The 20,463-nt window shown below is 34.8% G+C and overlaps 1 protein-coding gene across 2 annotated transcripts; it reads right to left on the bottom strand.

Annotated features, from left to right (window-relative positions):
* Positions 1-653: 653 nt before the first annotated feature.
* On the bottom strand, positions 654-19,414 carry LOC110653927 (exocyst complex component SEC3A). Of its 2 annotated transcripts, none has more exons than XM_021809739.2 (25): positions 19,079-19,414; positions 18,098-18,168; positions 17,342-17,422; positions 17,121-17,188; positions 16,850-16,952; positions 15,726-15,871; positions 12,598-12,715; positions 12,187-12,291; positions 6,545-6,646; positions 6,317-6,454; positions 5,837-5,965; positions 5,666-5,746; positions 5,485-5,559; positions 5,116-5,289; positions 4,866-5,028; positions 4,687-4,751; positions 3,890-4,060; positions 3,727-3,806; positions 3,487-3,568; positions 3,255-3,352; positions 3,038-3,146; positions 2,846-2,914; positions 2,053-2,118; positions 1,886-1,975; positions 654-992 (listed from the first exon to the last, which is right to left on the bottom strand). In XM_021809739.2, exons 1-25 carry the CDS (start codon positions 19,251-19,253, stop codon positions 882-884), a joined length of 2,670 nt encoding a protein of 889 aa, XP_021665431.2. In that variant the 5' UTR covers positions 19,254-19,414; the 3' UTR covers positions 654-881. The 2 variants fall into 2 exon arrangements, with proteins under 2 accessions (XP_021665431.2, XP_021665435.2); XM_021809743.2 differs by lacking the exon at positions 19,079-19,414 and adding an exon at positions 18,382-18,506.
* Positions 19,415-20,463: the final 1,049 nt, after the last annotated feature.

The raw sequence follows: 20,463 nt of genomic DNA, 5'->3' as shown, positions 1-20,463 counted from the left end.
AAATTATAATAATAAAATTTTATAATACAATTATAAAAATATAAAATTTTATCCTATTAAAATAATATATAACCCGTAGAACATGACTAATTATCATTTAAAGACGACCAAGTCAACTATGGAGTAACTAAGAAAGTTCAGTTCTTTAAAAAAGAAATAAAAAAAAAAACAAAGAAAGTTCAGTGGCTGTTGGCCCCACATCAAATACTTTTTTTTTATTTAATTAATAATGCAAGAAGCTTCACATAATTGACTTGCTGTCAGACAATTTAATTTAAAGTTTAGTTAATATTAGCTAATCATCAATGTTATCTTAACTCTTAATCATTAATATCAGTAAAGTGCATTAGTTGTCAAATAAAAAAAAAAAAAAGCATTAATGGGCGTTAAATTAGGCCGATGTCTAAATTGAATGCATTTCCTTTTTCACACTTGCAACTCAAAAAGCATGATTGGTTTTTGTTTTCTGATTTTAGTACTTGTTTGCCCGTAAAGAATCCAGTCTGACCAGCCATGTCTCCTGGATTATCACTTTATTTTCTTGCCACAGATCAATTAGATTGAAGTTCTTCACACACGAGTGAATAAATCAAATACAAATAGGAAAGATAAACAAGAAAAACATACTTTTACTCGCAAAGAAGCAGCATGCCTTCATCAAAATCCATATTATTATATCAAGAACCAGTTCCATACCATGCAGTTCTGCTAAGTAAAAATTTGTCCAATAAATCAATAATGGGGAAAATTTTTGAACAAAGAACAAAAAAGAATAATTACATCAGGCTAACGCGACTCTAATACTTTTCCAAAAAAGAAGGAAAGAAAGAGAAGGAAAAGAACATCTAAAGCATTATACAACAGAAATCTCTCTACAAAGATTACATGGACGCCAGAAGGTCTCTCATTTCTGTCACAGAAGGGATGGTTTCATTGGGGTAGATCTTTGCAACGAGTTGGACAAAACTTTCATACTTGTCCAAAAACTCCTTCTGTCAAATCATAAAATGTATGATGTGTTATTGCAATAAAATGCCTTTCTTACTTCATTAACGGTCTACTACAAAATCAAACACCATATAATTAAACACACAACAGCACGACTACAATTTCATCAAAAAACATATTACTGCAAAAATTTTAAAGATGTAAAAAGCTATGCAAAATCATTCACTTAATCAACTTAAAAAAAAAAAGGGTTTATTTTCTATTTGCACCAATGGGCTCTTCAAATCTTGGTGTTCATACCAAAACCAGGAGTTCCTAGTGATATAGCTAGCATGTTTTTCCAGAGTAATACTCCCATCCATTTGGAACTTCCAAAAATAACCCTACTCGAAGGTTTTGGTATTGTACCCTTCTAGTTTTATACCAACGCGGAGAGAGAAGGGACAAGGCATTAATGTGCATTACTAATTTCAGAGGGAAACAAATTCTATAACTTAATTCTCACATGAACTTTCACATTAGTCCTTTATTACATTTCGAGTTCCATTTTTGACAAGAAACACAAATAGTAGCATGGGCAGTAATGACTTCCAATAATTTTTCATACCAACAGAAAAGGGAAAACAAAGTAATCATTTGCCAGATTCCCTAAGGGCAAACAACAGACAGCTGAACACCATTTATTATCTAGATCTGGATATCATAAAACATCAATTTACGGTTTCAAAATGAATAGGATAGATTTTGCTTGAATGGGTGGTATCCTGGTGAGGCTCTTCCCCTCCCCCAACCTACCCACAACATGGTTACATTCTTTGTTTCGTTGATAAAGAATACAAGAATTTAGCAACATCCATATCCCAATGAGTAATACTGCTTAATGGCTTTTGAAAAAGCATCTGGTAGTGAAATCTAGAGATTTTGTAGGAGAGTATACCTTGCATTTATCCCATAAAGAAGGTAACAATTCCTCTGAAGTTAAGTTCTTCTGCAACTTCTTATACATTGCACTAATAGACTTGTCAACCTGCCAGATAAGCCATTTAATTACAACACTAGCTTCAGACCATGAACAATACATTTTGGAGGCATTAAGTGACTTACCCCAGATAAACTAGCCTTCAACATCTTCCGCAGATCCATTTTTGACAATCCAAGCTGGAAAGGGATCTGAAACAAAAAGGGCAAAGCCAAGAGTTAATAAGCACAGCCTTGCACACCAATGTTTGGGATTGCCACTGGACACAAGTTAATACCTTATAGATTAAGCAAAAATAGATGGAATTGGCAAAAAGAAAACATCTAAAATATCATATTCATGCTTCTTTGTACTAATTCTGAAAATTGAACTTACATCTCTAAATAACCTAAAAAATTCCAAAAACTTCACAGTTTTGTGAAATTTGATTGCAAACTGGACCTATAAGTTTATTAATTGCCTTATTTGAATCTATTATCAAATCCAATTCACTCAGACATGGAAACCGTGGCCCACTGATAAGTGTATCATGTGAATGAGGGAAAAAAAGATTAATGTAAATGACAAATGTGCCCAAGAAACAAGAAGGTGAACAAAACAATTGTGCCTGTGCTCCATCCCTTTTCCCTACCCCCCACAAAAGAAACACCTGATTTACATCCTATTTCAATTTCCATTCGGCATGTTCAAAAACATAAAACGGTACTGCTATTACACAACTCATTCCTACTATTCCATACAAGAGACATTCAAAAAACTCCATTAGTCACCAACAGAAATTCCTATAAATAATAATATTCTTAATATTTAAAAATTTAAAACTTTCATGCAATATCACCTCGATAAAAACTCAATAAAAAGAAATCTATATAAATATAAAATTGTCAACTATAGATGACGTGATGACCAAAACTTAACCTCTTCTGGTGTGATTGTGTACATCAAATCCTCAATCTTGCGGGCAAACTGGAAAAGCCGCTCAAATTGCTGCAAAGGGCAAACTTAATGAGTACACATCATTAAAATAGAAGAACAAATTAATGTTTTCACAAAAGGAAAAGACTACACATAAAATGCAGGAAGAATACTTAAAGAACTAGGGTTTCTTACATAATAAATGATCATGCTGATATGACGAGTACAGGCTTGCTCATAAGCTTCACTGGCCTGGTGATAAAATTTGGCTAACGTTGGAACTACATTAGCTAGGTCGTACAAGCTGCAAGCAACAGCTTCTAATCAGCAGAGGTAATCATCAAGAGGAAAAAGAAAAATAATTAAGTTTAATAAGCTTATTGAATATCCACAAGAAAAGGAAAAAGAATACCTATTTTGAAATGCTGCATAGTTCTCCAAAAGAAAAATGTCTGCATATTTTAGATCTGTCTGTGCAATTTTCTCCAATGTTACAAACATGATGCTAACCTGTCCAACAATATTCACAATGTAATTGTACCCCCAAAAAACAAGGTTAAAAAACATGATTCTGGCACTGTTTGATGCACTATTAAAACTACTAAAAATAAGATCATGAGCACGTGCTCCAAAAGACTACTCACAAATTTTGTATAAGCTTGATCAACCAAATCCCTAGATTGCCCCTGAATGTACTGTTCCATGCGAGTTGCAAGAGTTGCAAACCTATGCATAAATGAGAACATTTTCATATGATGTAGAACCAAAATTTGAATTATCTCAATGCCAGTTTTCAGATTAACCCAGAAACATCAAAATTATTTGCATCAGTCAACACCTCATTTATAAATTAAACCAATCAAAGGCATCTGTACTCATATTACCTTGGTATATACGATAAGACCCCCATTTGCCGCACATTACGCTCATTTCTTTCAATCTGATGACATGCTTCATCAACAAACTGCAGTATAGATCAATTGGTAAATATGAAGTAACATTGAAATTGCCAGCCATAACTCATTTCTGTTCTGAGCTAAAACATACACGGCTGAACTGCATAGAGATTCTTGACTCTAGATCACCAAGTAAAAGACGCACAAATCCTGCTGCATCAGCTTTCTGACCAGAAAGATATCGCTCTGTAATCCCATGCATTGATATGCAGCGTAGAGGATCAATCTTGTATGCCCAATCAACAACAGCATAAAAATCTTCCTAGAAGTCATTAAATGGAAACCTTCTAAATATCAAAACCAATATGCCAAGTAAATAATATAAAAACCTAAGACAAGATAGCAAAAATATATATAAATTACAGAGTTAGCGCCATGATTCATATAGCCATTTTTCTCTTATATAGTGCTTGTAAAAATCATTTTCTACACTCTTCCTGTGGAATTCAGAAGATGACTACTCATTCCAATCACCAAAATAATAACAGCATGAGCATGATATATAATTATCTACACTCATAAGACCAGTACATGGACTATCCTAAATATCCTAAACAATTTATCTCATCCTGCCACCAATTAGCATGCCTAAAATGAGATTCTAATGGAACAAGCTAAAGGCGCAGGCTTACCCTTCAGGAAAATTATCTGGTCTTAACTTTCATGTTTCTGCATTCCTCATTGTTTGAGGAAAGCTTGCACAAACTTAACATCAGTATAACTAAAAGACGAGTTTGCAACATTGTGTGAAGAACATAAATTAAAAATATATGCATTATTTAAGAAGCAATCCTCAATTCAAGTATCTGTGCAAACTTTTTTCAAAGTGAAATCACATATATGAAGGAGTGAATCCAAGTACATGCACATGAGATAAAGGTAAATTACTTGGATTCCATCAAGCAAATCCTGAAGAGATTCATTCAGTGCAGCCAGATCTGCAGAATTTTTTCCTACAAAATCAAATATTTTTACTAAATCATCTGCAGGCTAGGAGTTGCAAAGATTTACAGTAAAAATTACGTGCAAAATTGAATTGCACTAAGGGAATATCTGAAAAGGATTACCAGCCTTGCTGTCATTCTCATCAATGTCCATAATACCCAAATCATCATCATCATCATCATTGACCTCGTCATTGTAATTTCCACTTCTATTACCATTAGCAACACCACCTGGGGGGACAAGTGCAGGAACTTCAAAGCACATGAAGTGTGCAAAAAAAGAACTCTGCAGTTCAAGCCACAAAAGAAAAAACCCTTACTGAAACAACTAATGGTTGCAATTTTCCAACACACATGTATAGAAATTTACTACCTCATCCACAAGTAGTGGGATAAAAATTGTCAGCATTTTAGCATAAGCATCAGAAACTGATGATGTATCTGCAGTATGCGCATTTTGATTGGAGCCAGTGGAAGCTTCAAGCCAGACAGTTGGATTTCTTGATGTTTTTGTACTAGCACGAAGCTCATTAGCAAACTCACGAGCCTGCCAATGAACATAAAAACATTAAAAACAACGCTAGAAAGCAACTCTTAAAAAAATGCTTTTTTTTAGCATCAACAATTGAAAATTTTAAAGAACCATCACAAGTTGAGTGTGTCAGAAAAAACTTCACATGCTAGCGTAAATAGTTAAGAAGTAACTCAATGATTATCCAGTAAAAAGAGTCTGTTGCCTGACCTCCCGGCGAAGAAGCAAGTTAAGGGAGCTACAATATGCTTTCCTCAAAGGCCCCAAGCAATTCTTATCAAGACTCTAACAGTAGAATACAAAAAAAAAAAAAAAAAAAAAAAGTTCAGAAAGAGAAAAGTGAGATGCATTCTTATAAATTTTGTTAATGCCAAAAGGATAGGAAATCAACCTTTAAATGTTGCAGTAAGCGAGCATATGTTCTGCATTTGTACCGTAAGTCTGCATGATCAGGCCTCTTCAACTGTCCCCGCTGTTTATGCAACCACACAAGCAAAACTTAGAACTACCAACCCCAATATTCTTATTAGTAAGATGAAAGCAACATAAGAATTAAATGTACCTGTGAAAAGTAACTCTTGTCACTTATCATGAAATCCACCAAACTGGCAAAGTAGTTTCTCAAGAACTCAGAAGCTCTCCTAACAAATGTAGTTTTTAGTTTTTCAAGTTCTGCCCTCTTCTCTTTAACCTGTAAAACATCAGTCACTACATTAGAAAGACAATTCAGCCAGGCATAAACCATAACTTCCTAATGCAGCTCCACGGGAACATTAATTCACTAGATTAACTCATAACTTAAGGCAACAGAAAAGGGTCAGTCCATGAATTTGTGTTCTTAGGTTTCAGTGGCATGAAAAAACAAAGCATATTGCCAACAATTAGGGCCAAAATACGAAGACATATAGCTACACATTTAGCCATTAGGCATAGAGGCATTACTAATTTAATCCCTTCCATAATCTTTTAATCAATCTGCTTTCTCATTAAGTTGGCACAGAACAGTAGAAAAGAGTACGGAACAGAAGAAAAGAGTACTTACAGCTCGCATGTTTGCATAGGTAGAATCCAGATTAGGTACTTGAAGACCATGTAAAGCACCAGTCAACCATTCACATGCTTCAATATTTTGAAGCATGTGTGCCTCATCAAATGAACCTCCAGTTAGGCATGCAGCATACTACAGCCAATGAAACAATGCTAGAAGATGAAAAAACTTAAACACTCAGCCTTAAATGATTTGAAGACACAAAAGTGAAGGATGACATACTTCAGAAGGGACACGCAACCGTTCAAGAAGCTTATCAAGTTCTTCAATGAGTGCTTTATTATTTACAGACTGCATCTCCAACTTGTTATTGCGTGTTTCTATCTGGACACCATGAAAGCAATAATAGCATGCAATTAGTCATCAAGCGTTAAATTTAAAATAAACATAGATTCAAAACATTACAAACATAGATACAAAAAATTCTCCTTCAACTAATTTTAGAGGCAAAATCATCACTTAATTTCATGTATAAGGTGAGCCATTAGCATCACAAGCTGAATAATCTTCCCTTAATAGCTCTTTTAAAGAATATCACAGAATTCTAAATCCCCTGGTAGCAGGAACAATGCTGGTTTTTCACCTTAATTAAGAAAAAAATAAATTAAAGAGTGAGAATAAACTGGTAAATTATATCATTCATCCCTCAATTTTGGGGGTAGTTTCATATCTGTCTTTCAATTTCATTTTGTTGCTATAAAATCCCTAATTTTCATTCAGAAAAATCCCTCTAACCTGCAATAGCAGATTTCTAGGTGTAAAAAAAAAAGGAAAATTGCAATTTTAACCCTCTTTTCCAACTCAGAAAAATCCCCGTCAGCGATGGATAGCGAGGAGGGTTCCAATCAGCAGCCCAAGTGCCAGTGAGACAATTGGTGGCGTCAACGAGCTCAAACGATACCGCAAAAGGCAAGGTCTAGCCAAGCAAGGTTCTCGAACAGTTGAATTCTCCCTCTCTGGAGCTCCATTTAGGGCGCTACAAATGACTATGAACTCATCTGGAGGAGGGCTAGTGAATGGACGCAGGTCCCAACTAGAGACAGCAAAGGGAGGGTATAAGAGAAAATCACCGTACTCAAACCCGATTAATATTATCAAAATCTGAACCCATCCCCAATCCAATTAAAATTTATTGTCAACTACCCGCCCAAACCTAATTATTATCCAAAAAATACTCAAAACTGTTTAATTTTATATATTTTAATTAATAATTATATAAACATTATTTTTTCATTAATAATTTATATTTTGAAAATTTAATAATTTCATAAAATATTTAAATTTTATAAAAATTTGTAAATATTATTATAAAAAAATATATTTTATATTTAATTAAGTATTTATATAAATGGATTCATGTAACACCTCTATTTGTATAGCCTGGTATATTTCACTGTTCCGGTGACCGATGTCGGTCCGGACAATTAAGGGGATTAGAACCATACCTAAGACAATTTAAAAAGCCATAAACACAAATAATTGGTAATGTTCAATTAGTTAAGTATAACTAAGAAAAACAGAACATAAGAAGTTAAACGAGCCGAGAGTCACAGCGATGAGTGGCCTCCTCGGAACGACTGCGAAGTCGTTTTAAACTCAAATTTCGAACCGTAAAAAGTGACGCTGCGGTTCTTAGAACCCTTATGAACACAGTGGAAAAGAGAAAATCATGAAAAAGAACTGTTAAGTCAGTCAAATAATTAGGTTAGGGAGCCGGAAGAAATATTGGATTATTTGCAAACCGGGATGAACCGGCGAGGGGCGATTTGGTCAATTGACCCCGAGAGCTGACTCCTGACCTAACTGTCAAATAAAATCGGAGAAAAGAAAATTTCGGAATCGAGAATTAAATTAAAGAACTAATAGAAAAAAAAAATAAAAAAAAAAAAGAGAAAGAAGTTAAAAAAGTCAAAGGTGATGACATCATGAATGATGTCATAAAAGAATTAATTAAATATTTATTAAATTTGATTTTTATGGTCTTCCAAAGCAAAATAAATAAAAGGAAATAAAAGAAAAAAAAATAAAAGAAAAAAAAAATTAGAAAAGTCTCATTTTCTTCTTCCTTGTGCCGCCCCATCCTCTCTCATTCTCCTCCATGAAAAGCCACCATTAAAGCTTGCATACAAGCTTTAATTTTTCCACTCAATTCTCATAACTCCCCTAAAAATTCTACTAAAGCTTGTTATTACTACTTAAGAAGGAGATTACAAGAAGAAAGAAGAGCAAAAGTTAGGGTTTTGAAGATTTAAGAAAGGTTAGTGGGTTAACTTGTTATTTTACTTCTTTAAATGCATATGCAAATGTTGACATGAGCTTAGAATTTATGAAATGAAATAAAAACATGGGAGAAGGACCAAACTGAATTTCTGCCAGCATTGTGGAGAGTGTGATTTGCATGGCTTGATTGACTTGGATAGGAATATGAACCTTAGTGAGTTAAGTGATGATAGTTAAAGGCATTGAAATAGTTAAATGCAAGAGTTAGTGAGTTAGAGTTTGAATGTTAGGGTTTGTGAACCAAAATTTAGAGAAATGCATAAATGGCATGTTGGACCTATTGTGAAGTGAAATAATGGTCAATTATGACCAAATAACTTGCGTGGGAATGATATGAAACTAAGTTAAATTCGGAGGTAAATGGTCATGCTGCTGGCAGCATGACCAAACCCACTTTGAAGGACCAAAACTCAAATTTTACAAGTCCAATTGATATGCCACCAATTGGGGATGAAAATAGACATAAAAGAGCACAATTTTCATTAAGGAACCATGCCCAAAAACTGACCAAAACTGGGTGAAACAATTGACCAAAGTGAAATGAGAGCAGACTGCCACTGCACCAAACTGACCAAATGAACAGTGCTCATAACTCGACCTGAAATTTGGCCTGAAATTTGGCCAGGGGTTAGAAGAGATATAGATTTAAAACTTTCATGAAGAACATCACCCCAAATTATGCCATTAACCCATTCAAATTATTGAGCAAAGTTAAGTTACCAAACCTGCAACTCTGCAGATTTTCATTTGAGCAGTAATGTTTGGATGGCTATAACTCTCTCTAGGAAACTCGGATTTAGGCGATTCTTGAACCGATGGAAACCTAAGACATAGTAGAACATTTCATATGAAGAAAGTTAGACCAAATTATGAACTTAACTTGATCAAATTACTGACCAAAGTTGGATCAAAATCTGCCAGAACCCAAGATACCAGTATGAACAGTGCACGTGAACAGTAAACTTATTTTGGCCATAACTTGAGCTACAAAACTCCGATTGAGGTGATCCAAAAATGAGAATACACTTAAGACAATAAGGAACATTTTCTATGAAGGAAGTTTTGTCAAATTCCAACAGTAAGACCAATGGAACAGTGCAACTTCGGAGCACCAAAATCGAAAATTGGCAATTTTGCCATAATGACCTACCCTTTGAAAAAATGACCTAAACCAACAAGTTTGGTGACCAAAATGTGGTATGTGGGTGAAGTTGGAGTTCCCATACCTATTAATCCTTAAAAAGTCAACAATTTGACTTGAATAGTGTAGTGAATAGTAACCCGAAACACAAAAACTTTGAGAACGTCGAATTTAACGCAATAGAGCTAGTTAAAGTGAAGTTAAATTTATTTTTGGACTTATGTTATGGTACTGAAACACTATGAAATTGTGTGTTTCAGCTGAAAAAGACTTGGAAGCTCGGAGAGACTGAGTCAAGGCCTAGAGGCGACTCCAGTCAGGTTTGTGCACAATAAATTTATGTAATTATTTTCCAATTGAAAATTTAAATTGCTATACTTTATGAAGTCGCTGTGTTATTTATGAATTGTGTTGCCACTTTGTGACTACAAAATGACTTTGAAAATTGTTTGGGATCTCTCATAAATTGTTGAAAATAATTGCTTTAAATTGATTTTGGATTCACACTTAGCATGACAGTATTACATTTCCTCCTCCATTAATGGAGTTGAGATCGTTTATTTTCCTCCCTCTCTGGCTTGCCAGTTGAGGTTGTAGATCGGATGAGTACTCATTAGCTAGCTAGCCACCTCCCTCATTGGTTTCGATTAATGGGGTTGAGATTGCTTTGTCGTGGTGTACAACACGGCATTGATCGGAAATTTTGTGTCATGACTTAAGTTGTGTATGACTTTGGCAACACTGTGTTTATGAAATTATTTGACTAAACTGTGTTTAATAGATTATTTGACAAAATGGTGTTATTATGAACTTTAATATTTGTGAAATGTGGTTGAGAAATATTTAAATTGTGTTTGGCAATGAATGATTTAATTATTGTATTTTAAATTTTTATTATGCACCACTGAGTATTTTTATACTCAGCGATAGCTTATTTTGCTGTCGCAGATAAGAGCAAGGAGAAAGCAGCAGAGTGAGCTGCTGTTAAATCGATGACTACTCTGACCATTTTGTACGGGTATTATTTTATACCCTTGTAGATAATCTTGATGTAAATATAAAAATGTTGTAGTATCAATGTAGTTGAGCAGTTGTAAATAAATTGTAATGATATTATTTTGGACTTTCTTCTGTAAATTTAATATTTGTACATATGAAATTCTAATTTTATGCTTTGTGAATGGAATTATTAACTATTCTGAGTTGATTAATTTGATTTGGATTGTGGAACTGTTTTGAAATGAATTGATTGGAGTTGAATTGTGATTTATTGGAGGTTGGGAGTTGTGAAATATTTTGGAAGTGCTTTTTACAGGTCTTTGAAGAACTGGTTTCTCAAAATACAGAGGGAACTCTGTCAAAATTTTAAAAAAAAATTGCGGCAAAATTTAAAATGGACAAAATTTTTACTAGTATTTAAGCTTGAATAAATGACTTTTTAATTCTCACTAAAATGCTCACCACTTCCAAAATGTAAGAAAATCGTTTTAAAATCCCTTGTAGGGTACTTAATGAGTTATCGGTAGGTGAAGTTCGGTAGTTCATTAAGTATTCTACGGGATCATGTTATGCCTTACGGAGGGGTAAGGTGTGACAATTCAGGTAACGAATACCTAACATCCCAAATCAGATTATATATTATCCAAACCCATCCTATTAGGGTTCAGTCAGATTAGGTACTCGCAAAAACCTAATATGTTGTCATCCCTAGTTCTAGCTATTCTGACATTTGTGGCGAATGGATCAGGGAGGAGAACTCTTTGGGGCCTCATTTCTCTCTTGCGATTTCTACCATTATTGTCAATGCATGGCGCCAATGTTGGTGTCCTCGTCGTTGACGGCATGGGTAGAGGGGGCTATGGGTCTCGCTGATCACTAGGTTGGTGATGATGTCACCAAAGAAGAAAGGAAAGGGAATGGAGTTAGGAAATGTTAAGGGGGTGAGCAGGAGAAGGACGCACCTGCATTTTGCTTCCAAGTTCTTTTCTTTAATAATATATAATTAAAATAAATTAAATCAAGGAGGATGGCAAGAGGGGTAAAATATTAACTTATTTTTTTTACCTGGAAACCTACTATTGTAGGTTAAGGAGTTTTTTTTTTTTTTTTGGTGAAGTTTAAGGATTTTATAGCAACATAATGAAGTTGAGGGACGGGCACGAAACCACATCTAAAGCTTAGGGAAGGATGCTATAATTTTTACCTGAGAATAAACACTACATAAATACCATTTTGTGTAATAAAAGAACTGTGCTACATTAGGATGGTGATTTAAAAGAATTTAAAGCATGATGTGTATCTAAAAGAAAGAACCATGTTACACGTATGTGTGTACCTGTAAACAAATTGCTACAAGGACCAGCATAACATGGAAGACATTGATACAGGAAGAATACCACAGAAACAATATGTAAATACCATTTTTATGCAAGCATGTCCTTACCGACTCAATGTCTTCTCTCATGTGTCTAAGCTTCACATTGAAGATGCCTAACCATTCATCCATATCATCAACACAATTTGTTGCCACATCAAGCCCTTGCAGCACCTAAAAGAACCCAACAATTATGGAAGACAGAGCTGTCCACTTTACTAACTTCACAAGCAATACTACTAAGTAATAACCATAAACAGCACATAAATATCATCAATAAATGAAGCTGTTAAGAAGTCAGCCACAAGGGAGGGCAAAACGTCCAGAGTGCACAATAAATTTTATATAAAAACTTAACCAAAAAAACAGACATTAAAATCACAAACATAGACTTTTCAAAGAAAAAAAAATAGAACCCAGAATAATATTGAGAGGAAAAGTTAAAACTCTTGCATGCAATTACACTATCAAAGGATATACCTCCTCTATCAAAGGTTCACTTTCTAGAATAGCATGCACATTTGCAGCTTCAAGAGCAAGAAGTTCACGTTTTAACCTTTCAGAAAATGCCTCAGCTTCACCAATACCCATGACATAACTGCACATCATTGTATAATTAAAAGCATTAGATCAGTATTATGTTAATGCGAATTCATACTAACAAAGGATGCCATGCAGCCTAGGGGTGAGCAGTATTCGATTCAAAGCGAATAAACCAACTGAAAACTATGGGGGAATTAAACTCATGAGTCATACTATGAAGTTGTGGGAGAAAACTGTGGAACATCGACTACGTCATGACACTTCTATCTCTCCCAATCAATTTGGCTTCATGCCCGGTAATTCAACTATAGAAGCGATCTTTCCCCTTAAAAGCTTGATGGAGAAATATAGAGATGTGAAAAAAGATCTACACATGTTTTTTATCGATTTGGAGAAGCCTTATGATAGTATTCCAAGAGATGTCTCATGGAGAGTCTTAGAACAAAAGAGAGTACCTATTTAGTACATACAAGTGTTAAAAGATATGTATGAATGAGCAACTACCATTGTGCGCACAGTGGGAGGAGACACAAGAGATTTTCCTATCTCAATTAGATTACACCAAGGTTCAGCTGTAAGCCCTTACCTTTTTACATTAGTTTTAGATGAATTGAACGAAACATATACAAGAGAGTATCCCTTGGTACATGATGTTTGCAGATGATATAGTTCTAATAGATGAGATGCGAAAAGGAGTCAATAGAAAACTAGAGCTTTGGAGAAGTACTCTAGAGTTAAAGGGTTTTAAGTTAAGTAGAACGAAGACAGAATACAAGCATTGCAAGTTCAGTAAAGGCCGAACTGGTGATAGGGAAAGAGTTAGTTTGGATAGAGTGGTACTGCCCCAAAGTAATCACTTTAAATATCTTGGCTCAATCCTTCAAGTAGATGGAGGATGTGAGGAGGATGTTAGTCATAGGATTAAAGCCGTATGGTTGAAGTAGAAAAGTGCTATGAGAATTTTATGTGATCGCAAGATTCCCAATAAGTTGAAAGGAAAATTTTACTGTACAACCATACGACCGGCCATGTTATATGGTAGTGAGTGTTGAGCACTGAAAGAGTCGTTTGTGTCCAAGATAAGAGTTGCGGAGATGAGAATGTTAAGAAAGATAAGTGGTCATACTAGACTACATAAAGTCCGTAATGAGAGTATTAGGGAAAAGGTAGGAGTGGTGCCAATTGAGAATAAGTTGAGAGAAGAGAGATTGAGGTTGTTTGGTCATGTGAAGCGTAGATATACGAAGGCTCCAGTTAGACAAGTAAAGCACACTAGGTTAGAGAATAGAAAGAAAAGAAGGGGTAGTACAACATGACCTAGAAGCATTATATATTTCTAAGGATTTAACCCAAAATCATTTAGAACGGAGAAAGTGAATCCATATGGCCGACCCCAAATTCTTGGGATAAAGGCTTAGTTGAGTTGAGTTGAGTTGAGTTGTTCGGTTTAGTTTTGATAATAATCGATTCAGTTCCGTTTTAATTTTTAAAATTTTTGTTTATTTCGGTTCAGTGCGGTTTTTGAATAGAAAAAATTGAAATAACCGAAGCGAATCTATATAAGATTAAATTAGCACGTCCATTTGATATAGAAACTTCTTTAAGCTTAGTGGTAAGATTTCCTTAAATCCATTTAAAGGTTGCGTGTTCGACTTATTAATTCTCTTTTCTAACAAACAATCCTACCTGCTCATCTCATCTAATCTCAGCCGTCCAATTGCAATATATATATATAAATATATATATATATATATATATATATATATATATATATATATATCCTTAAATCCTAACCCTAGCTTCTCTCTCCTCTTTCTTTTTCACGTTTCAACAGAGCTTCCTCCCCCCCCTCTCCTCTTTCTTTTTCATGTTTCAATAGAGCTTCCTCCGTCTCCATTTTTAACTTTCCATTTATGCTTCTTTTTAATCCACAAGAGTTTCATCTCCATGATTTTTTCTGATCAACACCCTAAGAAAAATGTTATTTTTAAGTTTGTACTCCTTGTACAAAGAAGATGCACACAACCTCATAGCACCTCCCACAGCTCCTCCATTTCTTTTTCCTTTATTTTTTTAATTTATTTTATGTAATATTAATATGTAATATTTATCTTATTATTTGATTTGGATGACTGTGATTTTGAGTGAGTTAATAGAAATTTTGCTTTTAATCATTTTGTTTTGGATATTTATTTGAATTTTTTATTATGGATCTCAAGATTTGTGGTTTGAACATAGAAGAAAATGGAGCATTGAAACACCAATTATGTGAACTGAACCGATTTATTTCAGTTCGGTTTGGTTCAGTGATATATGTAGTTCGGTTCGGTTTTTAATTTTAAAAGAAATTTGGTTTTCAGTTTTTTTTTTTTCAGTTCGGTTTAATGTTTGAACCAAACTGACCGAATGCTCACCCCTAATGCAGCCATTGACTCAAACAGACCATCATACAACCAATACACATCATAGTTTTAAATAAAAATGCTACGTTTGATGAGTGCCAGAATCTAAAAGGATAGTTGTGAAAAAATAAACACACTGCTCGAGATCAACACGAAAAGAGTCACATAAGACAAATTTGGTCTTGAACACACCAGTAGACCAATTATTGCACTTTAGAGTAGTTTTATAAAACCTAAACAGAGTTTTGAAAAGGAAAAATTCAAATAAATGAGATGTAAGTAGGGCTGGCCATGGTCCGGTTCCAGGGCCAAGGGAATCGGAACCAATCCTAAGGAATCCCCCGGTCCCAGTTTTGGTTCCGGTTCAATCTGGTTTTGATTAAATTCAATGGTTAAGCTTTTTAAAATTTCTCTTTTTTTTGAAGGGAAAATTTGGTTTTTGCCCGAACCAGAATGGCCAGATCTAGCCGGTTTCGGTCATTCCAAGTTTGACTAGTTTTAATTTGGACTGGTCCGGTTAGCACCAGTGAAAATGTTCAACAGCAAGAGTCTAAGCTGTTCAGTTTTGACCTCCTCCATTATTTAAAATCCGCTCTCACTGTCTCACTAGAATATTGCATTACTAAAAAGAAAGCCTCACGGTAAAAGAAGAAAGGAGCATACGTATCAAGCAGGGCCTCCATATCCTCTTCCTCAGCTTGGGAGACAAGTTCTTTTTCGACACTGACTTTCAATTCACTTTCTGCCACTGTAGTGGCAACAGGCCCATCTTGCAGATTCCTTTCCTTGGCACGTGTAGGTGTATTTTCCTACATCAAATTAACAAGCAGAAAGTAATCATAGAAAGTAACAATAACTCATGAATGTTGATCTGCACTATCCAATTTTGTTAGGGAAATTTCAACTTGATCTGCCCCACGAATTTCTGTCTTAACAGATAATTCGCCCCCAACACACACACTCTACTAAGTTGGCAGCAATGTTAGCCATGCACAATTTGTTGTCCACATGAAAGAATATCCTAGCTTCAAAAATAATACATACGTAGAACACTACTAATGTAAACAATATCCAAAGTTACAAATGTGAATTTATTGGTTTAATCAAACAGGGGTCATCAGGCTGGAAGGACAAGAGTGAAAATTCACATCTTGAGACCAGCCAATTCAGGCAAAAAGAATACAAAATCTTAAATAATCCCTATATTCCACCCAACTCATTTAAGATTGAGATTATGTTGAGTGTTAAGAGATCTGGTAAAACCTAGTGCAATATTTCATTGCTGGAGAAAAATATGCAATTTAAAGTCATATGCTACAATCTGGAAATCTGGATCCAATTGACAAATTATGCCACAGAACCTAAGAAACTGTGGCTGAGCATCTAGTTTAGAAGTCTAAATACATATCAGGTCAAATCTATGCAGCAGGATCTTTCGGCAGTTCTACTAATTTCTGAGGATACAAGACTCATCAACACACCACTAAAGCCATGCCCTTTCCAAAATTATTTAGCTTTGCAATTAAAACCCCAACTAAAAAAAGTATTTTCATTGAACACCATGCTATAGAAGATACTATACAGTTTCAGCATTAATAGTGGTAGCAAACAAGGTTGTGAGAGCCAGCAATATTCAGGATGTTCATTGAAAAAGTTCCTAAGAAAACACAATGACTAGCAATATTACTTATACAACAGGCACGAACTGGTAATCTTTGAAATAGATCAGTTACATGCAACCAGTAACAATACTTAAAGATAGTAAAGTACAAAATCATTGAGTGTACCTTAGCCCAGAGTGCCATCTCCACAACATCTATTCCAACTACTTTGGGCAGACGGCCAAGTACATCTTTGCAGATGTTTAAGATGCAAAATATAAGACGGTTCCTACAAGAGAAATTTAAATGAAGAAAATAAACTGAAAATAATAGTTCATTAGTAAAACAAAATTAAAAAAAAGAAATAGCATCACATAAGACAAAGAACATGTTCAATTCAGCATTCTTTCCTCGTTCAGTAAAGGAAGGAGAAAGAGTTGTCAAGAGTTATGTTTACCTATCATCAACGTTGCGCATAGTCCACTGAGGTGGAGTAACACTCTGGCTTCTAAGGTTATCAAATCCCTGTAAGTTCAGTAAGAAGCTGTTGATTAAGGGGTAATCAGGAAGAAACTTGTTTCTCTTTTGGACAAGTGCTTCTTTAACTCAGATGGTCACTGAGCAACAAATCAAATGTAACACACAACTTTTTCCAAGGGAAGGTCAAAGAAGCATTACCAGGGTAAATGTACATCCACTAGGATCATTAGTTATAACCTCCACCTTTGAAAGATGCTTCAGCTTGTATAACTTTGCAGGCTGCACAATAAAATCAAAACATAATCCTAAATCAATATATTTATGAAAATCAACAATATTTTGTCATCCATCACGCCAAAACACTTTTTGGCTTTTATATCAGTGGGCCAATTTAAGGCGCTTTTTTTCTTTTTTCTTTTTCTCCAAAACAAAAAAGATAAGATAGTATTTAAAGGATTTGTATGGTCAATCCCTTCAACTGAAAATGCCATTGTGAAAGTTCATTATGGGTGAAAGATATATCAGTTTGCAATAAAGGCCATGAATGAATGAATACCGCACAATTTTGAAGATTCTAAAACTACTTGTGAAATTAGAAAGAAAAAAAAAAAAAAAAAACAAAAGTTGCAATTCTTGTTCTAATCAGGAATAATCACCCTTTACTGCTTGGAGTCCCATAGTGGATATTTGCCTGAGGAAGGTTGAAAATTGAATACCTATAAATTTTATAGCCCTAAGAAGTTGACTCAGCCAAGACCCATAGGCCTATATCTGTGACCAAGGCCATTACAAGACAGCCCACCAACTTTAAGGGTAAGACTGAATGCCCGACTCTTGGTTCAGAACTCAACCCAGAATCATATTCAGCATTGCTTAGCCTACAGTTGTGCTTTGGTTAATTTTTTTTTTTTATCAAATTATTTGACCAAGTGAAATAATAAAGGGGAAGATTACCTCAAGGACTCCTCCAGTGGAATATTTTAGGACTCGAAGAAATGCTTTAGTCCTAGGACCCTTTGATTTTGCTGCAAAAACCAAATGTTATCAATGAAACCACCATGCAAAACAAATGACAATGTATGATCTAAGAAAAAATTTTCCAATTTTGTCAATTCAAGAACAGGATGATCAATTATAGCATCTTATCAACTTCCTTGTGTAATTTAGTAGAGGGCAGCCACATATGAAATATCCTGGCAATGACAAAGTACAGTAAACTAAAGTCTGATTTTAATTACTTTGAAATTCCGAGTTTCAATATGAAATCTACAGCAAAGCATGCCAAATCTCTCATGTGCAATGCTAAAAACTCTTTCCCTACTGCTTCAACAGCCTTCCCTTAGCAATGCCAAGACATAGGATTAAACGACTTGTGCTGCACAAAATAACATAACTGTTTCCACAAGGAAGTGTATTTGCAGAAACTGACCGATATTAGAACCAATAAAATCAAAATATACGGATTACGTAACTCATGACATCTTTGTAGGCCATCCAAGCTTCTCATATAAGTATAGCATGCAATATAAATGATACGTATAATATGTTACAAATTATTCAAGTTTCTGAATTATATTGTTCTTTTCATAAACCTAATCATTTTTTCCTCCAAGCAATCAGTGAAATTACATCATCCCGTGATATAGTAAAAGTGAGCCCCTTATCACCCACACATCCCATTCATTAATCGGGCTCAGATTATGAATTTGGCAAACTTCCGTGTTTATTCAATACCAACACCAAGTCCGAGCTACATTTTTGACAGTAGCTAAAAATGCCCTTAATGGATTAGCTCTATATCGCTTGAAATTTCCTCAAACACCAGCAAACAAGTAACCACGATGCAATAAGAAACAAATCGAGAAGATCATGTGAAAGCGATAATGCGAAAGAATGATCAGAAGAAGAAAAACGGAAAAAGAAGAATTAGCATACTAGAGAGAGCGAGAACCCTAGGCTTGGCCATTTGGCGACCCAATTTGCCAGATTTGCCCCAGATCCCTCGGCTCTTGGCGACGCGGATCGACATGACGACCTTCTGCTTGGTGCCTTCGATTGCAGCCTCGCAGGCTCTCCTGAGCTCCTCATCATCGGCGCTCGATTTCGCCATTTATGTTGTCCTTTCAGTTGCTTGGCTCGCCCAGGTGTGAGAGTTTGCGAAAGAAAGAGAGGTGAGGGGGAAGAGATGAGCAAGAGCAAGCGTGTCTAATTTCTTCCTTGTCAGTTTAATTGATTTTTATTTTTCCTCATCAGGGACTTTAACGACTGTTCTCAGCTTTTCGCTTTTGTAGCGTTGTCTCTAGTAATTCCCTCCGAGTTCGGGTTGGTTTTTTCGCATCCAATTCTCTTCTACCGGTTCAACCGGAGCTTTAATTGGGCTTCTTGGGCCCTTCGAATTAGTTTCTTCTTTCAGGCCCTTAGTATGTATGAATCGCGCACATTAACAATAAATTTGTAGTTAAATTTACAAACCATGTATGCAATCTAGAGAAAATCAATGCATACATAATCACTAATAGTTGAAGTTAAATTATAAAATTGGGGCTTCAATTTTCGTATACATGCTAGCTTCTACTTGAAAATTATAAACGAAGGTCAATTAATCACATAAGAAGATTCAAAACAAGCAATTAAAACTTTGAATAATCTCTTCATCATTAGAAATTTAGAATTATTTACATTTTGACTCATTCGATCTTAATCTCAAGACATGACAAGTAAGATAGTGAAAGATTCATAAACTAAATTAAAAGCTGTGTGCCTCATTCTGTAATTGTCTGAGTTGGATAAGTGCTCCAGCATTTGGCCATGCCAGTGGTTGCACGTTAGAGCCTGAAATGTCATGGCTAAGACAAGTCTTTTGATAAAGCCTTACGAAATATTGGAGAAAATAAGATTAACCTTCTTTCAAGGGTATTTTTGCTTGTTCATATGATAAAACTGGTTGAGAGGACACAGTTTAATGTTATTTCCACAATCCAATTCACATTTTAAATAATCTTCATAGCATATCTTTAAATCCCATCCTATATTTTATTTTTATCTTTTAACTTTAATTTATTATTAAAAAACAATAATTTTAATTTTAATAAAAAATTCCTCCAACCGCTATAACAAACTTCCAAATAAAAAAGTTATCTAAACTACAATAAGACATCTACCATTTTCAAAAATTACCTTTAATATTTTTATTTTTTTTTTACTTCCATTTTCTTAATCATAGCCTTCCATATCTAAATTAATGGTGGTCTGTTACACCCGTTGGATTAAACCTCGACTATCCATCACTGTAAATATGGCACACATAGCTTGAATATCTT

This window comes from Hevea brasiliensis, chromosome 12, assembly GCF_030052815.1.
Source record: "Hevea brasiliensis isolate MT/VB/25A 57/8 chromosome 12, ASM3005281v1, whole genome shotgun sequence".
Taxonomy (NCBI): domain Eukaryota; kingdom Viridiplantae; phylum Streptophyta; class Magnoliopsida; order Malpighiales; family Euphorbiaceae; genus Hevea; species Hevea brasiliensis.
This window is presented reverse-complemented; position numbering and strand designations above follow the sequence as displayed.